Source organism: Eumetopias jubatus, unplaced genomic scaffold, assembly GCF_037043125.1.
Source record: "Eumetopias jubatus isolate StellerSeaLion01/CBP00866 unplaced genomic scaffold, mEumJub1_p1.0 scaffold_3, whole genome shotgun sequence".
Taxonomy (NCBI): domain Eukaryota; kingdom Metazoa; phylum Chordata; class Mammalia; order Carnivora; family Otariidae; genus Eumetopias; species Eumetopias jubatus.
This window is the reverse complement of record NW_028274809.1, coordinates 179,671,341-179,696,513: the sequence shown is the minus strand read 5'-3', so window position 1 is coordinate 179,696,513 and position 25,173 is coordinate 179,671,341. Positions and strand designations below refer to the sequence as shown.

General features: G+C 43.4%; 2 protein-coding genes across 5 annotated transcripts in view; one reads left to right on the top strand and one right to left on the bottom strand.

The window, feature by feature from the left end:
- DZIP1 (DAZ interacting zinc finger protein 1) overlaps nt 1-11,901 on the top strand; it is a 45,556-nt gene extending 33,655 nt beyond the window's left edge. For both annotated transcript variants that reach the window (XM_028112076.1, XM_028112075.1), the window contains 8 exons: nt 3,745-3,887; nt 4,328-4,490; nt 4,967-5,099; nt 5,701-5,754; nt 7,569-7,762; nt 9,230-9,360; nt 10,385-10,556; nt 11,825-11,901. In XM_028112076.1, the coding sequence (XP_027967877.1) occupies nt 3,745-3,887; nt 4,328-4,490; nt 4,967-5,099; nt 5,701-5,754; nt 7,569-7,762; nt 9,230-9,360; nt 10,385-10,556; nt 11,825-11,901 (1,067 nt within the window). The remainder of the gene's footprint in view (nt 1-3,744; nt 3,888-4,327; nt 4,491-4,966; nt 5,100-5,700; nt 5,755-7,568; nt 7,763-9,229; nt 9,361-10,384; nt 10,557-11,824) is intronic.
- Nucleotides 11,902-15,042: 3,141 nt separating this feature from the next.
- CLDN10 (claudin 10) overlaps nt 15,043-25,173 on the bottom strand; it is a 106,256-nt gene continuing 96,125 nt past the window's right edge. For all 3 annotated transcript variants that reach the window (XM_028112084.1, XM_028112085.1, XM_028112083.2), the window contains exons 4-5: nt 15,754-15,861; nt 15,043-15,166 (exon numbers count right to left, since the gene is read on the bottom strand). In XM_028112084.1, the coding sequence (XP_027967885.1) occupies nt 15,043-15,166; nt 15,754-15,861 (232 nt within the window). The remainder of the gene's footprint in view (nt 15,167-15,753; nt 15,862-25,173) is intronic.

Sequence of the window (25,173 nt, the reverse complement as noted above, 5' to 3'; positions counted from 1 at the left end):
TCAATTAATTTTTGAAGTTTAAGAAAATCATTCCACATTATTAAGAGTATTTTCTAATGCCAGACTTGTAGACCCTGAAACAGTTACACTTGAATAATATTTATATGAACTCTGGTTTTACCATTTGTGTTAGGAAGAAAATTAAAATGTATATTCCAATTTGTAAATTCTTAATATTTGTTGTAACTTTTCTGTGTACTCTAGATGACTTTTTCCAAGTTATTTTTTTTAAGATTTTATTTATTTATTTAGAGAGAGAGAGTGCACAAACAGGGGGAGTGGCAGGCGGAGAGAGAAGCAGGCCTCCTGCTGAGCAGGGAGCCCAATGTGGGGCTGGCTCCTAGGACCCTGAGATCATGACCTGAGCCGAAGGCAGACGCTTAATGACTGAGCCACCCAGGTGTCCCTTTCCAAATTATTTTTAACAAGGCTACAAATTGAGAAGTGACTCAATCAGGCACATCCACAATATCTGCGATGTTTATTTTCCATCTGCTTTTAAGTAATGTGCTTTCTCCCTCCTACATGTTATTTATTGATGTCTGGAACAGCAAATATCTTATTTTCTGCAGAATCCATGAAATGTGTCTGGCGGTCATATGGAGTCTCAAGTTCACACTCCTTTAAAAAAAAAACGAGTCTGTTAGATTCCAAGAGACCGTCCTCACTTTGTCCACTGTCACCCCTCGGGGCCCCCACTTATACCCATGACATCCTTCTGCCTGTGTTTTAGAATTCTTCTACCCAGACCACGTGAGGTGTGAGTTTGGGATCACGGGCAGCGAATACCATCGTTGGTTGTTGCCGCATGCGGGGAACCAGATTGGGAAAGAAAATAACCTTTGCCGTGTATTTGGACACAGCTCTGGTTGGATAGAGGAGAGGGCCGAGGACCGCCAGACAGGCCTGAGTCCCAGGCACACTGTTACATAAGCCAGCGACCCAGCGAACCCTTCAGTGCCTCCGTGGAGCCAGCATGCCGGCAGCAGATTAATTGCCATCAATAAATTCCTCAGCTGGGCTAACATTTTGCAGATGATGCCTGTACAGCTAAATTTTGGCAGTGGTTTGCAAAGCACTGTGGCTGTTACCCAGACGCATGCATGCACGCATACTTGCATGCATGACCACTTCTGCGTCCTTACGGTTTTGACAGCCCCGGAAAGGCATATTCCCAACCCTTGCTGTGGGATGTTAGAATGTGGGCCAGCAGGGATCTCAGAGGCCATTTCATTGTTCAGGAACTTGAAACACAGGGGGATTGGGAGCTTGCTCCAAGTCGTTGAGCTTAATTCGTGACAGGGCTGGAACTCCGGTCCAGGTTTTCAGCTTTCCGTAGTTTACCGCAAAGAACAAAGGGACAGAGGCAGGCTGGTCCAGGACTAGTGGGGTGCCTTTGGAGCAGTCTCTTTACCTCTCTGGTTTTAGTGTTCTCATGTGAAAAATGAGAGGATTGATTCCTAGATGATGACGTCCCTTCTGACTCAGAAATTCCGTTCTGGTTTTTGTTTTTTACTCTTTGCTTTGTGCTGTGATTATTTGCTCACCAAAAATGGTACGTTGTATGTCTGATATAAATGATCATTTGTGTGGGCTATTGTGCATTGGGCTACCTGCCTGGGAAAGTTTTGTCTTTGATTAAAATCTTCTGTTGTGATAGGCTTTCCAGTGGTTAATTCCACCATTACATTAAAAACTTTTTCTTTTTCCTGTCCATTCTGCGTTCTTTCTCTTGCTTCCCCCAACCAGCCCCAGCCTTGTTAAGAGTCCTTCCTACCAAGAGTTTTCGCCTTATCCATAAAGGAATCTAAAGCAAGCATCAACATAAAAAGTGAATTTGAGGACAGAGGGGAAATGTTTAATTTGCAGCCATTTTGGGAAACTTGGTCATCAGAAGGAGCTTATCATCAGGGTCGAGGATGAACCCAACCCAATCAGCAAACAAATTCAGTTCGCTTAACCCGGGTCCTGGAGCAGACAGAGCCTGGAGTCTCTCTGTCTGCTTCTGTGTAGTTCCTTTTATACCCTGGGTCCTGGCCCAAAAATTCCCTTGTGTAAACAGGGCGGGAGGTGTGACTCCCAGGCAGTCTCTCGGTACCTCTTCATGTTGTTCACCCTAGATAGTTTTCTACAGTTGATGGCCAACTAGCCACCAAAGCCCGCGACATGGCCCCGGCTGCAGCTAAGCCCTCTAGATTTTGATGTATTGTTCCTAGGACAGAAGTGCTTTTTTTTTTTTTTAACATTTTATTTATTTATTTATTTGAAAGAGAGAGAGCGAGAGTGTGAGCTGGGCAGGGGTGGCGTGGGGAGGAGCATGAGGGAGAGGGTCAAGCAGACTCTGCACTGAGGGCAGAGCCGATGCGGGCCTCCATCCCATGATCCTGAGATCATGACCTGAGCCAAAATCAAGAGTCAGATGCCCAACCAACTGAGCCACCCAGGGGCCCCCAGAAGTGTTTTTTTTTTAAGGTGCCTCCAGAATATTGGAAAACATTGGTGAGAAAGCAGCATGAATGCTGAGAATCAAAAATTTAAGATTACTTCTGATTTTTACTAATGCATAATCTTACCAAATTTTATAATTTCAGTTTCGCAAACCGCAGTACCAAATTATAGAACAGCATTACCATGCAGGAGTTTTCCTCTTATTTAATGTACACGCAGTAATTTGACTACTTTTGCCCTCAGCAGAAGTGTTGATTCATGAACAGAAATATTCTTTACTGCTGGAGTTGAATGAGGGTTTAGAGAATGTCTGAGACATTGGGGGCATTTTGTTGTGGATCTTCTGCTGTGGGTCCCTAAAACTCCCATCTACTGGGGTGGGTGAGGCCGGGCCTCAAAATACCATGGCCCCTGCAGCCCCAGACCTACTCAGTGTGGGCACTCGGCACCACCCTTGTTGGGTGAGATGCCCCTGTTCAGAAAATAGACTCCAAAATGACAGCACTGTTGTGTTCTCCCAGATCTGGCTTTGGACCTTCACTAAGGGTCTGAACAGCCCCGGATAAACCTCTTCCATCAAGCCTTCCCTCTGCTTTGATGTAGGACTCCGATCTTCAGGGTCATGTAGTCACGCGCATTCTCCAAATTCTCTTGAATGCCACATTTTTTAGTCGGGGAATGAAAGAGGAACAGGGAAGGAAAAGTTAAGAGAATCTGGCCGGTTATTTTTCCTTTGCTTTTAATTATAGGTTGTTTTAAACAGAATATACTTTTCCTAAGACTCTTTGTTAACTTCTTTTTCATTTTGGTAAATATTTTGGGAGGGATAATATCACATTTTGAAATTTTAGATAAATTTTTACTGAATTTATTAAATCAAAACTTAATTATTTAATATAAATGGGGTTTCTTCAAAGAAAATGATACATAAATTCTAATAATTTAGGTGAGATGAATTCTTCAGAAAGTAGTAAAATAATTTTAGGATGAACCATTGAACTTCTAAAGAATTCATTTTTTCTGCTGTGCTTCTGCAGAGACATTTCCCTTGCATTATTCATCTAGTAATGATCCAGTTAAGGGGTCAAGAAAGAGTCTTTAAAGACACCGAAGTTTTGAGGCCAACTTAAGGTAGTTTTAAAAAAGTTGTGATACTTCAGCATCATATATTGAGCTGAATGCTTAAACAATCCATACAAAATGCTTGCTTGCTGTTTAAAAGTGGTGTTTTGCCATTTTCTGCTTAGAGCTTTTATGTATTTAACTTTTTAACACACTTTGTAAACCTTATTTCAGGAAGGGAGAACGAACAGAAATTAAATCACAACAAGATTCACTTAAGGAAAACGTTGAAGAATAACCCCTCCCTCACGAAGGAAATAAGGAGTGTCTTGGAGCAGAGTTTGCTAGAGAAACTGGAAACCTTTGGGATTAATGCGGTAAGCTCCTTCATTTCAGGAATGTTCACTGGTTGTGTTGTATTTTGTTTTCTCGATGGGAAAGGATCAGAGAAGAGAAGAAGGCACGTCCGTTCTGTCCTTGGGCACTCATTCTGTCCTGATGGCCCAGCTTGCACTGTTGGTCAGTCTCACACACACACACACACACACACACATACACACACACACCCCTCTGTGCATTCAGTCCTGGCTCTCACAGCCTAGCACCCCTAACGAGTCCCATGCACTCATACACACCCCCGTCTATGTCCCACTGCTCTGGGAGTTCCTCTTGAGGCCAGAATAGTGTGTTGTATGTCGGGGCGTCTCCTCCCTCGCATGCAGCAGTGAGGACAAAAGGTTGGCACAGTTTATGCTGACAAATGCTCATGAAATGAAGAACGTCCCAGGCTAAGAAGCTTAACATTTTATTGCTTCAGGATGTACGTGGAATTCCAAGCGATCACTTCAGTAGGGTGCTAAGAACTGTGGAATCAGCGAGACATGAACAAGAAAGACAAACACCCAACATTCAGAAAATTCGAGAATTCCTTGAACATGAGGTCAGCTGTAAAATTGAGGAGAGAACCTTACTGTCCTCAGGTAATCCCGTCACTGGCTGCCATTTCATTTCTGCACGTAGGGACAGGAGTCCTGTTGCCTTTCATAATTTTAAATGGTTTGCAAACTTTGGAACTTCACTGGCAAGTCTCATACTGTTTGGACCTTTATATGTTGCGTCTTGGGTTTTATTTTAATATTAAAAAAATGCCTGGGGCGCCTGGGTGGCTCAGTTGGTTGAGTGTCCAACTCTTGGTTTCAGCTCCCACGTCAGGCTCCGTGCTCAGCAGGAGTCTGCGTGAATATTCTTGCTTCCTCTGCCCCTTCCTCTGCTCTCACTCATGCTCTTTCTCTAAAATAAATAAATCTTTAAAAAAAAAATGCCTGTCGTGTGGACTCTAGAGCCAAGAGCTTGTTTTTTCAAGTGCCAGTATAGACAGTATTGTAGTATTTTCTGGTGCTTTTCACTCGCTGATGATGAAGGCAATGGAGACTCATGAATGATACTGCTCTTCCAGATAAGTACAGTGCTCCTCCTCAAGTGGATACCCTTTCAAATGGAGAAATACCCAAGGCAGTAAAGTTTCCTCCCAGAAGCAGACAGCTGATAAGACAAAGACCTGTTTTTACCGATAGGACGTCTGTCCCAAAGTGAGTCTTTTCGACCCTAAAATGTTTGTATTCATGTTTATCCCAGTCGGCTTGGGCTGCTATAACAAAATACCACGGACCGCGTGGCCTGAACAACAGAAAGCTATTTTCTCACACTTCTTGAGATTGGACATCTGAAAGCAGTGCGATGTATGGTCAGGTTCTGGTGACAGCTTGCTTTCAGGCTGGTAGACAGTCACCTTCTCACTGGGTCCCCACATGGAAGGGAGAGAGAGAGGTCTGATCCCTCTTCTTCTTCTTAAAAGGACACTAATCCCTTTATGGGGGCCCCACCCTCATGACCTCAAATAAACATAATTACCTCCCAAAGGCCCAACCTCCAGAGAGCATCCCCTGGGGGGTTAGGGCTTCAACATGTGGATTTTAGGGCGACGCAGACATACAACCCACAACAATGTCTGACCCAGCAGAGCATCACGCTTACAGTTCCTACCAGCCTGTCATTGGTACCAGCCCATTTCTTGTTGCTTATCCTCTTTAACAAATGTTCAAAAGCAAAAATCACCCATTCCATAGAAATTTATATTAAGTTACATTAGTCACTGGTGCCGCTTAGAAATCATTTTCTTTTGTGTTTTAGAATTAAGAAAAATATCATAGAAGATCATTTTCCCAGAAAGTCTTCAACTATTACGTGAGTACTTGGGAGTGGGGAGAGGACGTTTAAAAAGTTCTTTCCCCTGAACATTCCTTTTGTTGTAAACTAGTATGTGCACTGTGATTAATTAAAACCCTAATTATTAAACATCACAACTAATTTGTGGTCACTCCTTTGTGACCTCTCTTTGTTTCTTCATCAGATTTACTCTAAGTCAAAAGCACTTATCACCTTATGGCCCCCACTAAGGAGTGGGACCGCCACCCCGTGTCATTTCCATTATTCCCCACCGTGTCCCGTAATTTTCAATAAGCACGGTGAATTAAGCGAATGATGTTGTCTTTTAGTGGCTGGATCCTGGATAGCCTGGTCAGATGATATTGTGGTGGTCTTGCCCCTTGTAGAAGTCAATAATGGCCCTACACCTTACTGTTTTGGGCCCTCTTAGGATACTGAGGATCCTAGCTCCGTCACTCATGAGCTGTGTGCTACTGATTCACTTGCTTACCTGTTTAGGCCTGTTTTCTTATCTGTTCAATGGGGGTAAGGCTGCTGTTTTCACAGGATAGTTCTACAGATTAAGAATGTATGAAAAGGGGTTTGGAGGTGCCTGGCTGGCTCAGTCAGTGGAGCATGCAACTCTTGATCTCAGGGTTATGAGTTCAAGCCCCACATTCGGCATGGAGCCTACTTAAAAAAAAAAAGTAAAATAAAAATTAAAAGCTTTATATTTTGAAAAGAAAAGGGCTTGGCCTCAGGGCTTGGCACTTAGTGGGGACTTAATAAATTATAGATACATTGTTATTAATTATAAGTAAAACTGATTTTATCAAAACTGAATTTTATCAACTTTTTCTGGAGATATTAATGCTATAAATATCTCTTCTTGAGGCATTGTGTATATATAGTAGAGACGATATAAATTATAAATATAGTAGGGACAGTATAAATAGACTATAATAGAGGCAGTAAAATGATTTACCCTTCAAAAGCATTTTTCATGTACAAAGTCTCCTAGGAGCCTTATTTCATGGGACATAGTATGACTGAACATTGTCTGGAATTTAAGTGCTCAAAGAATGTTCTTGAATGAACGAACGCTGCTCTGAACTTCTCACTTTATTTTTTAAATTTTTTTTAATTTTCCTTTTTTAATTGTGGCTAAAAAAACACTCCCCCAACAGTTTCCAAGTGTACATAGTATTGTCAGCCATATGTGCATTATGCATAGACAATTCCTTTTTTTTTTTAATTTTTTAATTAAAAAAATTTTTTTAATTTAAATTCTAGCTGGTTAACATACAGTGCAATATCGGTTTCAGGAGTAGAATCCAGTGATTCATCACTTCCATACCACACCCAGTGCTCGTTGCAACAAGTGCCTCCTTAATGTCCATCCCCCATCTAGCCCCTCCCCCACCCACTTTAAAATGGGGTGCTAATTCATGTGATGAAGCAAATGGGATTGTGTATGTAAAAGCACTTCGTAAAGTGCAGTGTAGAGGTAAGCTATAAGTAATGACGCTATTTTATTTTATTTATTTATTTTTTTTTAAGATTTTATTTATTTGACAGAGAGAGACACAGCGAGAGAGGGAACACAAGCAGGGGGAGTGGGAGAGGGAGGAGGAGACTTCCCGCGGAGCAGGGAGCCCGATGCGGGGCTCAATCCCCGGGACCCTGGGATCATGACCGGAGCCGAAGGCAGACGCTTAACGACTGAGCCACCCAGGCGCCCCTATAGTAACGCTATTTTTAAAAGATGGAGTAGTTTTACTACAGAAAGATTTCTTTCCCCCAAATCCCGAAAGGCAACACCAGTGCCCCCGCTTGGGTTTTCATTTGTTTAGGACGCCTCCGTTCAGTTCGGAGGAGGAACTGGACAGTGATGACCTCATGCAGGCCTGCGCATCCCCAGACTTTCTTCCGGTGCAGCCCTCTGAAAGCAACAAGAGCGGCTTTGGGAAGAACATTGTCAAAAGCGACGCTGACTGGACCGAGGGAAGTGAAACTGAGGACTCCGACATTTCTCCCAAGCCCACAGGTGAGCCCTGGCCATTGAAAGTCCTTCTGGAAAGTTTGTTTAGGACAGTGGTCCCCAACTGGGGGCCCCAAGCACTGGGAGGCGGAGCTGGGAAAGTGCTCACAGAAAGGACCAGGCTAACCCAAAAACCACTGCTGCCTAAGGAAGATGCACAGGCTTAGCACCTCACTGATGCTCAGGTGGAAGGAGAGGAAGCAGGTGGGGATGCCTGGGTGTATTTGTTTCCTGGGGCTGTTGGAACAAAGTACCACACACCTCGTGGCTTAAAACAGAAATTTATTGTCTCCATCCCAGAAGCTAGAAGGCCAAAATCAAGGGTGGCAAGCTTGGGTCTTTGTGAGGGCCGTGAGGGAAGGATCTGGTCTAAGCTTCTGTCCTTGGCTTGTAGATGACCATCACCCTCTCCCTGGTCATGAGTCTGTGTGCCAGTTTCCCATTTCTATAAGGACACCAGTCATACTGGACCCGGGCCCACCCTAACGAACTCACTTTAATTTGATGACCTCTTTAAAGGCCTTATCTCCAAATAAGGGCACATTCTGAGATATCGGGGGTAAGAACATCATCGTATGAACATCAGCCCATACACTGGGCGTCTGTAAGAATGGATATTCTCATACACGGTGCTGCCTTGGGAGATGGGGCAATTCTACAGGAACATAAGATCCAAGTATGTGACTGCTGATCATTTGCTGAAGAGAAGTGGGGCTTAAGGGTCATCTCTTGAAAAAGAAATTCAGCTTAATGCAGTTTAAAAATTATATATTTTAAACATATGAGATATAATTAATTTATTAATTATATATCATTACATATAATATATAATTAATTTATTGTATTGTATACAACTTAGGTTCATGTTACATATAATTATGTAAGACATAACTAATTCATTTTAAAATAATATTGTTTTTGAAAATACCCACATGAATATTCCACTCCTACAGACTTCCTCACTGAAATTGACGTTTCTGACCACAGCTTGAATGAGACCATCCTTCTTTGATTTAAAATGAACATTTCCGGGCGCCTGGCTGGCTCAGTCATTAAGCGTCTGCCTTCAGCTCAGGTCATGATCCCAGCGTCCTGGGATCGAGCCCCATGTCGGGCTCCCTGCTCGGAGGGAAGCCTGCTTCTCCCTCTCCTTCTGCCCCTCCACCCCACTCATGCTCTCTGTCGCTCACTCTCTCTCAAATAAATGAATAAAATCTTAAAAAAAAATAAAATAAAATGAACATTTTCTTGCTTCTGGTCTAGGAGATCATGATTTTTCTAAAAGGAATTATACATGTATTAAAGTAACTTTTTTTCAATCCCCAAAATACATGAATTGATTTTAATTTACTAAATATGATTATTCACAAAGCTTAGAGTCTTTCCAAGTCGCTTGTTCAGGTTATTTTGGAATCGAAGAAAGATAACAATTTTTTTTTTTGAAACTGTACCTATTTTCTGTTGGTCACCCAGGAACCTTCATTAAAACACTGACTGAAAAAGTTGAAAAGACCGTTTCAAATCACAGAAACGTGAATAAGCCAGTTGGTGGAATTAATGTTGCTGAGGCGTTCATCAAAAAAGAATTCAAAGAAGAACTAAAGGTGAAATCACTCTTGCTTGCTGTTTTAAACATGAACAGAGAAAGTCATCTTTTAACGAATGTACCTTAATAAATTGTACTTCTTGTAGTGAAATATAAAACACATATTTAGGACAGTAGCGGTTGAGATTTGCACCGTATCTTGTTTGCAGCATCACTGCATTTCTTTCCTTTCCGTAGAGAATCAAAGATATCGGAATGACAGCGGATAAGAAGGCATCATGTGCTTATCAGGCCTGACAGGTGTCCAGCCTCCTGTCACATGTCTGGCTGACGCATGCAAGCATTAGATAGTTGGCACACGGATGCTTGTGACCGGCCAGAACCTGGGGCCTCGGCTCCGAGTCCGCGGCACGCCCTGGCAGTAAGATAGGGACTTGTCAGGGTTCAGCCCGGCTTGGGAGCTGGAGTAGGTGGAGAAATGCATCCGAGAGACGAGAGGAGAGCCCGAGCACTCGAACACCTTCCTAGCAGTTCCAACTGCCAGGACATCAAAATGTTTCTATGCATGGAGAACTCCTGCTGTATTTCTGGGTGCAGCTCATCTGTGTTGACCGGGTCTTCCAGTAGTGGTCACTGTTTTCTTAGCCATAACTCTTCTCTTGTTCATTTGTGGGCACAGTAGGAACTTGTGCTCCTTTCAGATGGGCCCTGGTGTGACGTCACCTGCGGCTCAAGGTCAGATTATCCCAGAGGTAAGAGCTCCTACTTGCGGAGCAGCCTGACTTTACTACTACAATGCAGGGTTTCCGGGATTTTTCTAAATTCATGGCTGGTAGAGTAGGTAGGAAATGTGTACATTTCCGTAGCAAGAAACAAAGAGCTTGTTCCGTCTGCCTACAAAACACAGATTTCCAAGTTCACTTCCTTGCCCTCCAGAAATGACCGGACGGGTTATCTCTGAGATTCCCCAACGTCAGATCGTTCGGTGTCAGCGGCTCAGTCTAGCCAACAAAATGACCGATGGACGCCAACACGCGCTGCGTGTTTAAGAAACCCTCATTGCTCTCCATGCTCTCCCGCAGTGTGCAGATGTGGAGGACGAGGACTGGGACATATCATCCGTAGAGGAAGAAAGTTCTCTGGGGAAGAAAACTGGGAGAGGACAGAGGGAGCCTCTACCTGTGAAGAATGAGTCAAATCCTACTCAAGTGCCAAGCGCCTGGGGTGCATCGGATCTGAAGGCGCCAAAGGGAGGTTCGTGGCTTTAGTGTCTTGACAGTCCGCTTTCCGGTTGTTTCATCTTTATAAATATCTAACGAGGCTATGTTAATACACCATCAGACAGGAACGCGTTTCTCTTGTTGGTATAACAAATACCTTGACGCTTTCACAAAGCACACAATATAACAAACACCGTGTGCTTTGTGCGCATTTATTCCCTTTTCAAGTCCTTTAATCTGTGTATATTTATGTAATTTGGACCTAGTCTTTAAATTTTAATATTATTTTTGAAAAGGCCCATACAAATATTCTCCACGCAGGTGCCTCGCAGAAATTAAAATTTGTGCTCTTACACCTGAATGGGGCCATTCTTCTGGCGGTCTTCCTTCGTTAATCTGTTTACACATTAAATGTTTCTCTTTATTTTCTTTGAAGAAAGATTTCTCTTGCAACATTATAGCCAGTGGGAGGAATTACAAATGAAACCAAGAGTTGACATTGTTCCTGGATGAGTCCTGGGGTCTGGCCGGGTGGTCCAGAAGGGCTTGTCTGCGCCTGCAGCGTCCGTCCTCGGGTCTGTGTTGTGCCCCGAGTTCCACCACATCTCTCAGTAGTAGGTCAGACTATGGTTTCCAGACTCCTCAACTTTAGACATGATAAGCTAAGACAGATAGGGGTATGGCTCATTTTCCGCACTCACGACACCTCTCACTGACCCCCGTCAGGTCTTTTTGTGCCCCCATCCATACTTTAAATTAATACGGGCAAACCTATCTGTCCTTCCCGTTTTCAGTGGGATCTCTCGCCACCTCACTTTGTAAGACGAGCCATTGCTGTCTGCCCTCCAAGTCACCTTTCCTCTCCTCCAGAACGTGAGCCGCGACTTGACTTCTGCACGGTGCCCGCCACTAGGTTATCTGTACTTCATATTAAAGCCCATCGATCCTAGAAAACCCCTATTTACCATTTAGCTCCTACTTGGCCTATTCTACTTTTATTCTCCTTTCTTTATACCTGTCACTCAGAGTCAGTAACAACAGAACGTTACTGAGCATGGTTAAGGGTCCTGGCTGCATGAAGGGAGGAGAGATGCCAAGTGGAAGCCTCTAGACAGGGTCCCTGATAGTATCCTGGAGATGTGGCCATTTCGTGGCCAGACTGCACTTGTGCCTTCCTCCACAGCCTGTGGGAGCTGGGGGCCTGTGGATTAGCCAACAGACCTGGACGCTGAGCGATAAGGGATTTTTACAGACTTGTCTGATCATTGAAGCTCCTTTCTGCTTCTGTCTCTCCCTCCACAGGACTCCAAGATGAATCCAGCACACTGAAAAGCAGCTTAGTAACTGTGACTGATTGGAGCGACTCTTCAGATGTATAACCGCAGCCTGAGTCAGAAGGTGCAGATGCCAACAGGACTCCGGTAATCTGCCCACAAGATTCTAGCACTCCTGCCTTACAGTGTTTCCCACAATAACAAGGAAGCTGATTCAAAGAACAAGGGTCTCTTTAACAGCACCTAATTCAGTACTGAAAAACAAATTGTCAACAGTATTTTGAAGCATATAGAGGGTGTTTAAGACTTCTGCTGAATAAAATTAATGTCATTTGAAGTCATAAAAAAGTTTTTTCTTCAGAACGGTACTCTAGTGTTTAAGTGTATTTTTTTCAACTAATTTTTAAGTGATTTTTTTTTTTTAACTTAAAGCAGGTTTTGGTTTGAATTAAAAAAATTTTTTATATCTTTCTTGCGTGCATTATCACACTGGAAGTGTTTTATTATAAAATTCTGCTAGTATGCTTAAACTTGAACTACTGAAATCAATGAAATCTTAAGAGTAGATTGGTTATCTTTCATATAGAAATAAGTTTAGAATTAGAAAAATACAGCTAGGCCGCCGCTTTGAGCCATTGTAAGCACGTTGTATTAAACAATTACTTTAGAACGTTAAATACCATTTCTGCAATATAATCTTTGCCTTGGATATTTTATGAATAAAATGTAGCTGTTTTCAATCAGAATCTGAATAGAAAAGATTGAGTCATTACTGAATTCATATGTGCATGTGGGTTTTTTTTTTCACTTTCTTCAAATGCCCAACCCATATTATAAAATACCTCGAAACTAATTACTTCTGTTCTTAACAACTGTCAATGGTCAGAAAGTTCATATAAACTGTTTTTTGCATTTTTTTATACTTTGTGGTACTATCTGACTCTTGTTTCCAAAAAAAAAGTAACATTTTAACTGATAGTCTGTTGGGTTTTGGATCTCTTCAATTTGCCAACCTTTCAAGTAAAGCCCTCCATTACATCATTGTGACTGTGGCTGAGTCATTAAGGATGAGTTCTGAGCTAAACTTACCTTGTTGGGGGCTTAGGCTTGCCCTGTTAGCCGTGCCACACAACATCCTGATCTGAAGTCACAACAATTTATGTTTCTGCCCCCAAGGGTCCTTTTCACTTGTCCACTTGCACCCTTTGAAGCACTTCCCTCAGGGGCCATTTTATGGAAACGCACTCACTTTCCATGTAAAAGCTTTATATACTGCCAAATCAAATCTCCATATAGGGGGACAGAGCTAAGCAACACACCAAAGCCACACCGTACCCAAGAAGGCACACGGGCCACTGTGCTCATTCAGTCACTTTTTCAGCAGATATTTATTGAACTACGTGGGTGTATTTTGCTTTTTTTTTTAAAGATTTTATTTATTTGAGAGAGAGCGAGCTCGAGTGCACAAGCAGTGGGGAGGAGCACAGAAGAGAGGGAAAAGCAGGCTCCCCGCGGAGCAGCGAGCCTGGCGCAGGACCCTATCCCAGGACCCTGAGATCACGACCCGAGCCAAAGGAGGACGCCCAACCGACTGAGCCACCCAGGCGCCCCTATTTTGCCTTTTTAACATGCATAGTTCATTTAATCAGAACAACTTTGGGACACAGTGAATATCATAACCCTCATCCTGAAGATGTGAGAAATGCAGAATTAAGTGACTTGCCAAAAGCCATACAACTTGAAAGTGACAAAAGCAGACTTTTTACCCCGGTCTCTAAGCTCCCCGTCTTCACTCCTGACGGAAAGGGGAGGGGAAACGGGATGAACTGCTACACAAACCCAGTATTTAAATTAAGTCGGCACATCTGTGTTGCAAAAGCCACTCCTTTAACTCCTCTCTTTAGTCCTACCACGCTGTCCTCAGAGATGTGGTTTGTTCCGATTTTCTTTGGACGCTGTGTTTCCCCTCACTGATGCACAGTTAACATGTTTGCGGTTCCCGACAGAGCCTTTCTGTCCTTTCACCCCCTTCCTCTCCCTAAATTCTTCAGGAGCTAGAATGCTTCAGTACAATCTAAACATTACCTTCACCAGCACAGCTCTGAAATTAAAAAACTCGGTTTTAAACACACACCCATAAAATCCCGCCCCCACACTGGCCTGTAGCACCTAACCTCCCTTGTGGCTTTCGGTTCATTTGTATCCCTAGAAGAGATATTTTTATATATATTATATATATAGTATATATTTTTATACTTATATTTATTTTACTTTCATATATTACACATTTATGTATTTTATATATTATATATTTTACATATATACGTATCTGTATTATATATAATTTTTTTAGTAACAAACTTGTTTATTTCCTCTTCTTCCCATTGAACATCTCCAAATAATGTGATTTTCCCTTTTAAGTTTTTCATGCTGTTCAGAGATCACGGGGGCAACTTACATGCCTTAAAAAATGGTAAGTCTCTCCATTACCCAGCTTGGTTGTGCACTCAGGGCCCGAGAGACACACTGGAACTCAGCCATAGGTTGTGAGCGAGGCAGGTGCCATGCAGGCTCTGGGACCTTCCTCGGCTGGCTCCAAAGTCAACCATGACCTGCGTCTCCAGCCAGGCTCGTGCTGACCCTCCAGCCCAGAATCTGCTGCTTTCTGTATCAGAAAAGCCTCAGCAGCTCTTCAAGGCGGACGTGCCAGGCAATGTCTTGGCCCCATTAGCCCTTCCTTGAGCGGTCACTGAGAATCAGTGGTGACAAACAGGTGTAAGGAACCGGAAGTCGTCGCGACACAGCCAGTAACCTGTCCATTCAACCCAAACATCTTTTGAGGAACAGTCTCAGATTGCCCCCACCCTGTTCACAAGACACCACTTCTTATACACCTTCTGTTTAATATATGAAGGAAAAGAAACGAGGAATGGGGACAAAGAATGCCACGTCTGAATGACTAAGGAGGCTCTGATACAAATACTTGACCCGTTGGTGCTAAATACTTCCCATGTTCTATAAATATATAAAATATATACAAATCCTGTAAATAACCTGTTTATTTTTTTTATAGAAAGCCACAACAGAAATGATTAGAACATTTACATCCATACGATCAGCAAATTCTCCAAATTCATGTTTTAAAAATAGTTTTGAGTGTGAATTAGAGGAAGGCCTTGAGGGGGGATCATTTTGTGAACAGTTCACTTTTAAAATGACTCAAGACAGCTCATAGCAGTGCTCTTTTCAGACGTAAGCATTTTTATCAAACTGTTTTGAAGGGTTTGTGGTTTTAAAATCTCCTTCTGCGCCATGATACTTTGTCCGAGAAGACAGGACAGACGTGGCCCCATTGTATGCGTATCCCATTCTGCAAGGCAAAACACAGTCTGGTAGGTCCTGCTGCACATGGAGGGCAGAAACCATTACCCTCTGCTTCTGTCCCAGCAAAGCTGCAGACTTTCCCTGCTTACTGTTAGTGAGTTTTCTCTCACTGCCACCAGCCCCCCCCCCACCCAAATATCTCACTGTCATTTCTGAACAGTCAGTGTGTCAGTGCAAATCTCAGCAGAAGAAACTCGTGGCTTGTTCATCTGTTCAGTTTTTCTCTTTTAAAACTCATCTTCCTGGACCCTGGCGGACAGTACTGACCTTCATCAGGAATCTCTCCCTGTGTGAAAACGATGAGGCCACAGTGAAGAATATGCCCCATGGTAAGCCCTACCGTTCTGCTCACTGAAATAGCTCTGGAATGTAAGAAGGATGAGCTCTGTCTTTTTAAATTAACTATATATTTATTCTTTTCACCGTATTTATCTTATTTAATATTACATTCACTATATATTCCTAATTTTAATCAATCCTGGTTTTTTGACGTTTCTAAGAATCATGTGAACAATCTATAATTTGCCGCACCTGTAATAATTTTAACAGGTCATCTTTGTCTCTTTTTCATACCTGGGAGGTTTGTTGTTGTCAGATATTGAAAAGCAAAATATGACACCACCAATTATGCAGAGTGAGGCTCCTGCCCATCCAATAAACAGAGCAGCTCCTAATTCGTACCTGTGAGGAAGTATTGCACAAGTATTATGGCTGACTTACTTGGGGCGTAAACAGTATTTAAGACTAACGAGCCAACATTTACTAAATGCTCATCATAAACGTTTGCTACTGGAGCTTTTACAGGAAGTAATAACACCTTTTATCTGTATAACGCTTTAAACTTTACTCAACGTGTTTTTCTAGCCATCTCTTGATTATGTCTCCCTGACTTCCCAAAAGGAAGAAGTGATCCCTGCAGGCAAAGCAGAGGCAAAGCCGGTTGAGGAGCCCCAGCCTCCCGGCTCAGCCGGTATCCCCCCTCTGGGCCTGTCTGAAGCTCACAGAGTGTTCCATCTATTTAGTCCACTGCACAGGGTAAATTATTCAGCAGACTCCAGTTAGAAAATGGCAGGTTGCCTTTGCTTACAGTTTAATTAAATTCAATAAACATTTATTTGCAAATCATGAGCAAGGTGTTGAAGGATGGCAGAATATGCCACCCTCAAACAGGCCACTGGAGCATGAGAATTATTTTGAGCTAAAGGCAACAACGGAGAAGCAAATACCAGAAAAGCTCTCTGCCCCTCCCCATTTGCCTTAAAGCAGGACATCAATTTGTAAAGATGTCCCCCATCCCTCCCACCCCACCAACAAGGAAGGACAGAAGTTAATCACCAGAGACAACAGTACACCTGGGGGGGGGGGGCACAAAGGGCACCAGGGGGATCTTCGAAACAAACTTGACAAACCAGCCATATCTTCTATTAGTTCCCCATAGATCTGCCACCCCAGAGGCTCAAAGTCCTTTTCTCTGGTCTTGTCACCTCTCTCTGAGCTTATTGTTCTTTTATTTAGATGCCATATAAGCCCAAGTTCTAACCGGCACTTTGAGTTACTCATCGCTGGGTACTCCTACGTGTCTCCATGATGCACATGTTAACCAACTCTTTTTTTCTCCTGTTATCTTTTTTTTAAAAAGATTTTATTTATTTATTTGACAGAAAGAGAGAGCACAAGTAGGCAGAGCAGCAGCAGAGGGAGAAGCAGGCTTCCCGCTGAGCAGGGAGCCCGACGTGGGGCTCGATCCCAGGACCCTGGGATCATGACCTGAGCTGAAGGCTGACATTTAACTGACTGAGCTACCCAGGCACCCCAATCTGTCTTTTGTCAGTATAATTTATAGGGCCCCAGCTGAGAACCCAGGAAAGTAGAGGAGGGGAAAAGTTAAGTTTTTCTTTCTCTACGGAGCCCGTAAAAAGTCAGGGCTAGATAAAGCACTATCTTGCTTGTCACCATAATCTAGTGGGAGATAAATACAAAATAACAGCATTTAGTGATAGATTGCCATGTGGCTGGCCACGGTACTCTGCTGCTGCCCCAAGCAGATGCAAAATTTCACAAGATACACAAGACAGCACCTACCTTGGGGAGGTCCCCACACAAAGGTACAAATAATGCTATGGAAAACAAAAAAGGAAATCACTTTTTGCCATGGAGGACTAGAGGAAATCCTTTCAGGGGAGGAGTACTCACCCAGAAAAACAAGTAAGGAATGACAAAAGTATACCAAAATGTTAGGGTTGTGTGTTTTCATGTTTGCCTATCCTTCTTTTGAAGAATAGGGTTTTTTTTAATAAGTGATTCTCCAGATTTTTTGGCCCATAGATTTCCACCGCAAGGCAAAGACTGATGGACGCTACCCCAACCTAATAGGGATAAAATGAAGTCCAAGTGGGAGGGGTCTCTTTCGGTCACACAGTATCCACAGAAGAGCTGAGACAGGAGAGTCAGAGGTGAGGGTGACAAGGGGCAAGGCAGGGCCAAGGTGGGCTCCCTCCGCAGCCTGTCCCCTGAGCCAGGCACCGGGGCAGACTTAGGTCTCGAGGTCAGACTGCGCTGTTGAGAGCAGTGGGCACATCCTGCCTGGGCCTGTCCTGAGTTTTGCCTCGTCTGTTTCTATGTGCCGTGTCACTGGCTGAAGTCCTGGCCGGGCATGGGTAGGCTCTCTGGCGTGACCTAAGTCACAGCAGTAATGGAGGAGTGGCCCCGACCGCCAGCTGGGGGAAGCCAGAAGCAACACTCATGGATTAGGAACAGATGATCCACTCGCTCATTTGCATATCTGGCTACGGTGGTAATTTCATAGCCTGCGTTCACAATTGGGAAGAGGCGATGCACACGATGCATGCTGCCCTGGGGTCCCTTCTTTTCTCACTCTTGTGTTGCCTTTTCTGGGAAACCCAGGTGGTCGCTGAAGCAAGGAACAGCCATAGCAGAACAACTAGGGGTAAGCACTTCATCCTGCGCTAGAGCACTAACTATGTTCTGGAAACCAAGAAAGTCTCCAAGTGCTCCCGTCAGAAGCAATGGCAGAAACAGAAGAATGCTGCAACGTGGAACAAAACACCTTCAGTCTGCACGCAAAAGCTGGCCCCAAAGGACTCAGGAGTGAGGTGCACCAATGAAAAAGAACTGGCCAGACCAAGAGGGTGAAATTCACGGTTTTGTAAAAAATGCCTTCATTAAATGTCATGCCATACATCTAAAAAAGGATATCCTGAATTTCCACAATCAGCCCTTTTATGATGTTTGAACGCAATCATGCACATAAAACAAGCAGAGTGCCTCCCAGTTGTTAGGTGCAGGCTCTTTAAAACATCTGCAAGTCCTAGGGAGCCCGGTGGCACAGTCGGTTGAGTGTCCGACTCTTGGTTTCAGCTCAGGTCATGGTTTCAAGGTCATGAGACTGAACCCATCAGGCTTTGCGCTCGAAGTGGAGTCTGCTTGAGATTCTTTCCCTCTCTCTCCCTCCCCTTCTGCGCCACCCCGTGCGTGCACGCGCTCTCTCAAAATAAATAAATAAAATCTTAAAAGAAAACAAAGAAACAAACAAAAATCTGCAAGTCCTACAGTAGTAAGCACCAAATGCCCACGGTCATGCTGTCACTGAAAACACAGCTGAAAGTGAGCACACTGAACATTTCTACCTGGAGGACATTATCATGGGATTACCATTTAGTGACACTTCCTGTTTTTCTCTATTTTTGTCCTCCTAGGTTCAGGTTGTCTTCGTTCCTCAAACTATGCCTTAGTACTACTCTTAGTGTAAACACCCCCTGAATCAACAGTCTGAGGTTTTTCTTAAAAAATATTTAGCTTTCTAAAATAGGATCCCAGTGCTGGGTACTACGGTTGATTAAAAATAAGCTTCTAATTATGAATAGTGGTCAATCAAGGGTGATGGTGATAGAAATCATAAACCGCTGCTTGGCACCATGAACTCACTCAAACGAGCATGCAAACATGTATACAGTGTCGTCACAAACCAGAGGATAAATTACTCAGGCAGGCCAAATGTCAGGACGTGTGTCTTTATATTCATTTAAGCTCATCTGGAAACTTCCTGAAGAATCATGGGTTTGTCTTATGTTAAAAACTGGTTTGTGTATTCCTATTTTTAAATATATTTTCATTTTTCTTTTTTTATTTTAATTTATTTTTTAAAGATCTTTATTTATTCATTTGAGACACAGAGATACAGAGAGAGAGAGAGATCATGAACAGGGAGAGAGGCAGAGGAAAAGGGAGAAGCAGGCTTCCCGCTGAGCAGGGAGCCTGATGTGGGGCTGGATCCCAGGACCCTGGGATCATGACCTGAGCCGAAGGCAGATGCTTGACCATCTGAGCCACCCAGGTACCCTCATTTTTCTTTAAGTCAGTAAATATAGACTCTATTCCAAGAAAAATATCATTTCCATTTGAGTTCCTTGTGAATTCTGTCAGAGACAAACAATAAATAATACCAGCTTAGAGCTGAAGTCTTCAAGAGACTCCATGTCTACACCAGTAATTTTTAAGAAGCTGGCTTTTGTGACTTGGTTCTTTCTTTTGCAGAGACTTTCCTTCTTCATTCTGTGGAAAGACACGTAGAGCTGACTTACTCAGCAGGAACTTGAATTCACACCTATCAGTGTGCGTGATCTGGCAAAAACTGGTTGGTATTACTGAAAGATGGGATTGAGAGAGAGCATTATAATATCCACTCAGATTTGTTCCAAAGCATGCCTCCTTTGACACTCACTGGGAAGCTTAGTCTCTGCCTGGAAATCGTTCTTCATTTTTTTGGTAATGCTAAGAAGCTGACTTCAACACCTCAGAAGATCACCAAATTTCAGATGCTCTGTTGCAGGTCTTTCTTTCAAGAAAGAAATATCTCCTGGCCCCAGACAACCTTCCCCACTCAGAGCATGCCCTCTTTATTGACCTGTTATGATCACCGACGTGTTTCCATTATTCTGAAAAGCTATAAATCTGCTTAGCACCAGACAGATCCGTGATTGTCAGGGTGAGGACAGAATTTTGTTTCATGGATCAAAACATTGTTTTTAGAGTACCTCAAATAATCCGCTCAGTTGCTAGGACTAATCAAAAGCTGCCTGACTTCATTTATGTCATTGAATGTAAATTCAGTAAATAGGCGAAAACTTTACTTCTAATCAGAGAAATGAAAACACAGATTAATTGCTTAAAAGTTCCCCCAAAAAGAACCATAAAGATCCAACGCATTCAAATGTCCTCTGTACTACTGGGTGAAATTATTCTCACCCACCGGGCTGTGCCTGGGGCCCTAGAGAACTAGTACCACACCAGAAGGCGTTAATTCTGATCATCTCACACTGAGACTCATATTTCAGCCCTGTAACCTTCATGGTAATCCGAAGGCATGGATTGGAGAATACCTCTCATTTGCACCTCCTCTTTCGTCTTCCTTGCATCCAAACCTTTGTCGTGACTTATTTGCCGTCCACGGGGAGCTTATGTGGCCTACCCGGGTCACTGCCCCAGAAACGAGATGCCAGGCATTGTGCTCGAGGTGGACGAGAGACATGGCTATGCTTTCAAGGATCTCAGAGTCTAGCAGGGATCGGCAGATACTAAGCAAGCACATTTCTGCCGAGTAAACACTATCTGTTTTTTTTTTTTTTAAGATTTTTATTTATTTATTTATTTGAGACAGAGAGAATGAGAGAGAGAGAGCACATGAGAGGGGGGAGGGTCAGAGGGAGAAGCAGACTCTCCGCCGAGCAGGAAGCCCAATGCGGGACTCGATCCAGGGACTCCTGGATCATGACCTGAGCTGAAGGCAGTCGCTTAACCAACTGAGCCACCCAGGCGCCCGTAAGCACTACCTGTTCTCCCAGATCCACAGAGATGTGGTTCCAATAAATGCCCACAACAGGGGCGACTATTACCGTCAGCTCACTGTACTAGGATGTGTGTCGTGTGTCTGTGTGTGTGTGTGTGCACATGCGCGCCAAGGTTTCTTTTTTTGCATAATTACATTCAATCTTCATTATAATCCTGAGAGATAGGTATTGCTATCCCATTTTACAAATGAAGAATCTGAAGCTCAGAGAAATTAAACCACATGCCCCATGCCTCAGCTCAGTAAATAGTAAAACCAGGATTTAAAGCCCAGAACTGTGATTCCAAACCTCAAGCTCTTCACCACCACTCTTTCTTCCCTTTATGTATACTTCGGCTAAATAAAAGTTTTTGTCAATTTGAGAAAATACAATCCATGCAATGTACTTTTTTAGTTGTCATGTCAGAGAGAAGGGCGTTTTCTCTCTCTCCCCGGCTCACTGCCTTCTCAGGGGCTCACGAGCTCCAGGGTATGGAATTTCTTTTGAATTCCCCTCAGGCTGTCTTCTCACCTGGCACAAAAAGAGGTGAGTGTAGTAATGAAAATCAGGGCATGTCGTACTGGACAAAAAAGAAAACGCAACGGCTCTGAACACAAAACAAAAACCGGTAGCAAATGAAAAAAAAAAAAGTCTCCTCCTTTAAGCCCCCCAGAGGAGTGAAGTGACCTTGCTGAAAGTCACAGAGCTAGGGGCCTGGCCTTTGACACCGAAGACAGTGTTTCTTCAAACATGTTGTCCTAACTCCTCATTTTCACCAAGAGTGCTAGCAGCCAAGATAAATATTCCAGTTACCTGAAAACAACTCTCTCTCTCTCTTTCATCAAGTTTAAAGTTTAGAAAGTATACCATATATTATCAGTGTAAACATTTTAAAACTGAATTCCATTGGCATACCGTTCTTTTAAAGATGACTACCTACAGTAAACTTTCTTCAACTCACAGGCGATATAATCCAAGGTCTATATAAGGGCATGAATAGATTTTATATTAAAGAAGTATTCTACAGATGTGATCCACAAGCACACATCCACCCCGCCCCATTATTCCACACTCTTCTTCTGGGGGCCCAGCTACTGGGCCGGGCTGTGGAGTGCCCGCCTGGGCCCGTGCGCCTCCCCGCCTTGCTCCCAGTCTGGTCTCCCCTCCACAAACCCTTCAGTGAACAGCTCTCTCCCACCGCCTGCAAGATGCCCCAGGATTCCTCAGCCACAGCTTCCCAGGAGGCTTACTTTAAAGTAGTAGCAGGTGCCTCCCAAATGGTGGCTAAAGCAGGATGGGACAACTTAAATAATAAGCATCCACTCAAGTACGCATGGAAACTTCATGGAGAATTCTCACACTCAGGAAACCCAAAATAAAGACTGATTTTTTTGTTGGTTCCAATTCTAAATTGCTCTTCTGTGGCCAGATTAAAACAGACATGCATGCATGATCTTTCTGTGTGTTATGACTTATCAACAAGGTCATTCACAATCCTACAAATGGCACATATTAATAACTTATTGGTGACTTATCACATCTGCTATGGTGAATATATGTTATATTCTTCGATCCTCTTAACATGGAGAAGCAGGAGGAACTAGAGCTCTTATCCAGACAGACAAACTGCATCTCCCTAAAGATCCCAGAGGAGCAACGATGAGGCCAGGGGCCGAACAGATCTAACTCTAAAGTCTACCTATTAGCCTATCTGCCGCCATCCCTCTCCAATGGCCTGTAAAGTGCACCATGAGTATCTTTACAGAAGTCCAATTCTTGCCAAGTATTCAGGGAAATAAAAAAAAAAAATACACAGCGTAACTTAATAAATTAAACGTGTATTCCACATTAGCCAAGGTAACTTACAATCTAAAAGAAGTACCTCCTATCCCCAAAGTTTCATAGATCAATTCAAAAACAAATCTGTTGGGGCGCCTGGGTGGTTCAGTCGGTTAAGCATCAGCCTCCGGCTCAGGTCATGATCCCAGGATCCTGGGATCGAGTCCCGCATCGGGCTCGTTGCTCAGCAGGGAGCCTGCTTCTCCCCCTGCCTGCCGCTTTCCGTTTGTGCTCTCTCTCTCTGACAAATAAATAAATGAAATCTTTAAAAAACAAAAAACAAAACCCCCCAAATCTGTTGTTTGGCAACATCCATGCCACTGAGCTCCACGCATATGGACAACTGGGGGGTTTACTGGGCTTTCTTTGATTTCAGGTGAGAAAGGATGTGCTGAATCCTCATGCTCGAAGCTGGTGCAGTAGCAAGTCTGCACACAAACCGTGAAGCCTGCAGAGCGGACACCACGGAGGGGGCTGTGCTTCCAGACAGGAAATTCCTAAAACAATCAACGCTGCCTTGTGCCCCTTGACCACGGCTGAGCACAGGTCAAGAATCCATGTGTGCGCAGGTGGGTGTGCGTATTTGTTTGTGTTGAGACAAAAATATACAGATGAACTTGCAGCAAAAAAACCTTGGTCAATTAAACGTGTATCCCACATTTTATTCGGGAGCCTCCACAGGCTTCCTGAAAGCATCAACCAGGCATTGGGGGAGAGGTATGCAGGATGGGTCTCATGAGAAGGGTCTCTGCAGTGTCCATGCATTTGACAGTTTCAAGCAGTTGCATGTCCCTCACTCACCGCTATGACCGAGGTGATGAGAAAGAAAGAAGGAATTACTCAAGCCTTACTGCTTTTAAATGGTTCCATGCTAGGTCCCTTTCAAACCTGCCTTCCATTTGAGAGCCAAGTGTCTTACCATGGTTATCATTTCAATGATATCATTTCAATGTCTCCAACATTTCAAACTCCATCTCTCTATGGCTGACCTCAATATACTACGTAAGGTAATGAATCGCAACATTAAGGTACTCTGCGTAGGGTCATTATCCTTAAAAGTCATAGTTAACATTTACTGAGTCCTTACCATGTGCTGATGCATGGTTCTAAATCACTGAATATTTATTTATTATCCCCACATTATAGATGAGGAACACAGGACCCAGAAAAGATAAGGACCTTCTTCGAGGTCACACAACAAGTAAGTGGCGGAGCTGGGGTTTATCAGTCTTTTCCACAAGCGCACTCAGTCTTTCCCCTCCAGGAGAGATGCAGACAGACAGTCATACACCACTACTGATAGACCATCCCTGCTGCAAATGTCCTAGAGTGTGGGCTAGGCACAAGAGATTCCAAAATGAGCAGGCTGTGGTCTCTGCTTGGAGATGCTCCTGGTCAGGCCTGGGAGAGGGCACAGCAAGTGCGTGCAACAAATAGGAGCACCCAGGGGGGCACCTTCCCCAGAACACACATCCTGTAGGATAAGCAGGAGTTAGCCAGCATGTGAGAAAGAGAGGGAGAGGGGGCCTGGGGGTGGGGGGAAAGCAGAGTCACCAGAAAACATGGTGGACTGGTAGGAATTGCGACTTCACATGCCGGTCAGTCAAAACAAAACACAGGTGCCAGACACTTGGTTTTCAAGCGTATTTTGAAGTCATGCTAGCCTAACAAAAGCATCAGAGCCATTGTGGTGCTATGAAGTGGACTGGGCCACTCCTGAACGCAGTAAAGGCTCAGAATAGCCCTTCTTAATATTTAACCGCTGAATTGTTTTGTTCTTAATATCTGGCACGTCCATGGAACCCCTTATCCAAGAATCTGTGAGCTGTTTACCAACATTAACTCACTCTCCAAATAATCTTATGAGTGGAGTAAGCTTAAATAAACAAACATCCATAATTCATTAAATTATAATAAGGACAAAAGAGAGAAGTCAAATATCATGGCAAGGTCACATAGTGAGATCGATATGCCTTTGAATTTCACCCAGGAAAATGTGTAGTTTAGAAAGGTACTCCTTGAATTATCCATTGTTTGTTGAACCAGACAGATAACAAGAAGGAGAGAATTTATCAGAGAATAGACAGCCGTGTATTTCTAACTACTAAATAACCACAATGGTGAAAAGACTTTACCCGAGTAAAGCTTAAATCCTAGAGCAGAAACTAAACATATGTCAGGAATGAGTGCTAGAGATAAATACGTCTCTGGTTTTTAAATACTCTGAGAATAACAGAAAAGCCTGGAGGATAAGGCCCAAATGTGAGAATATCTGAGCCAAAATATTAACAATAAATCTCTATACTAA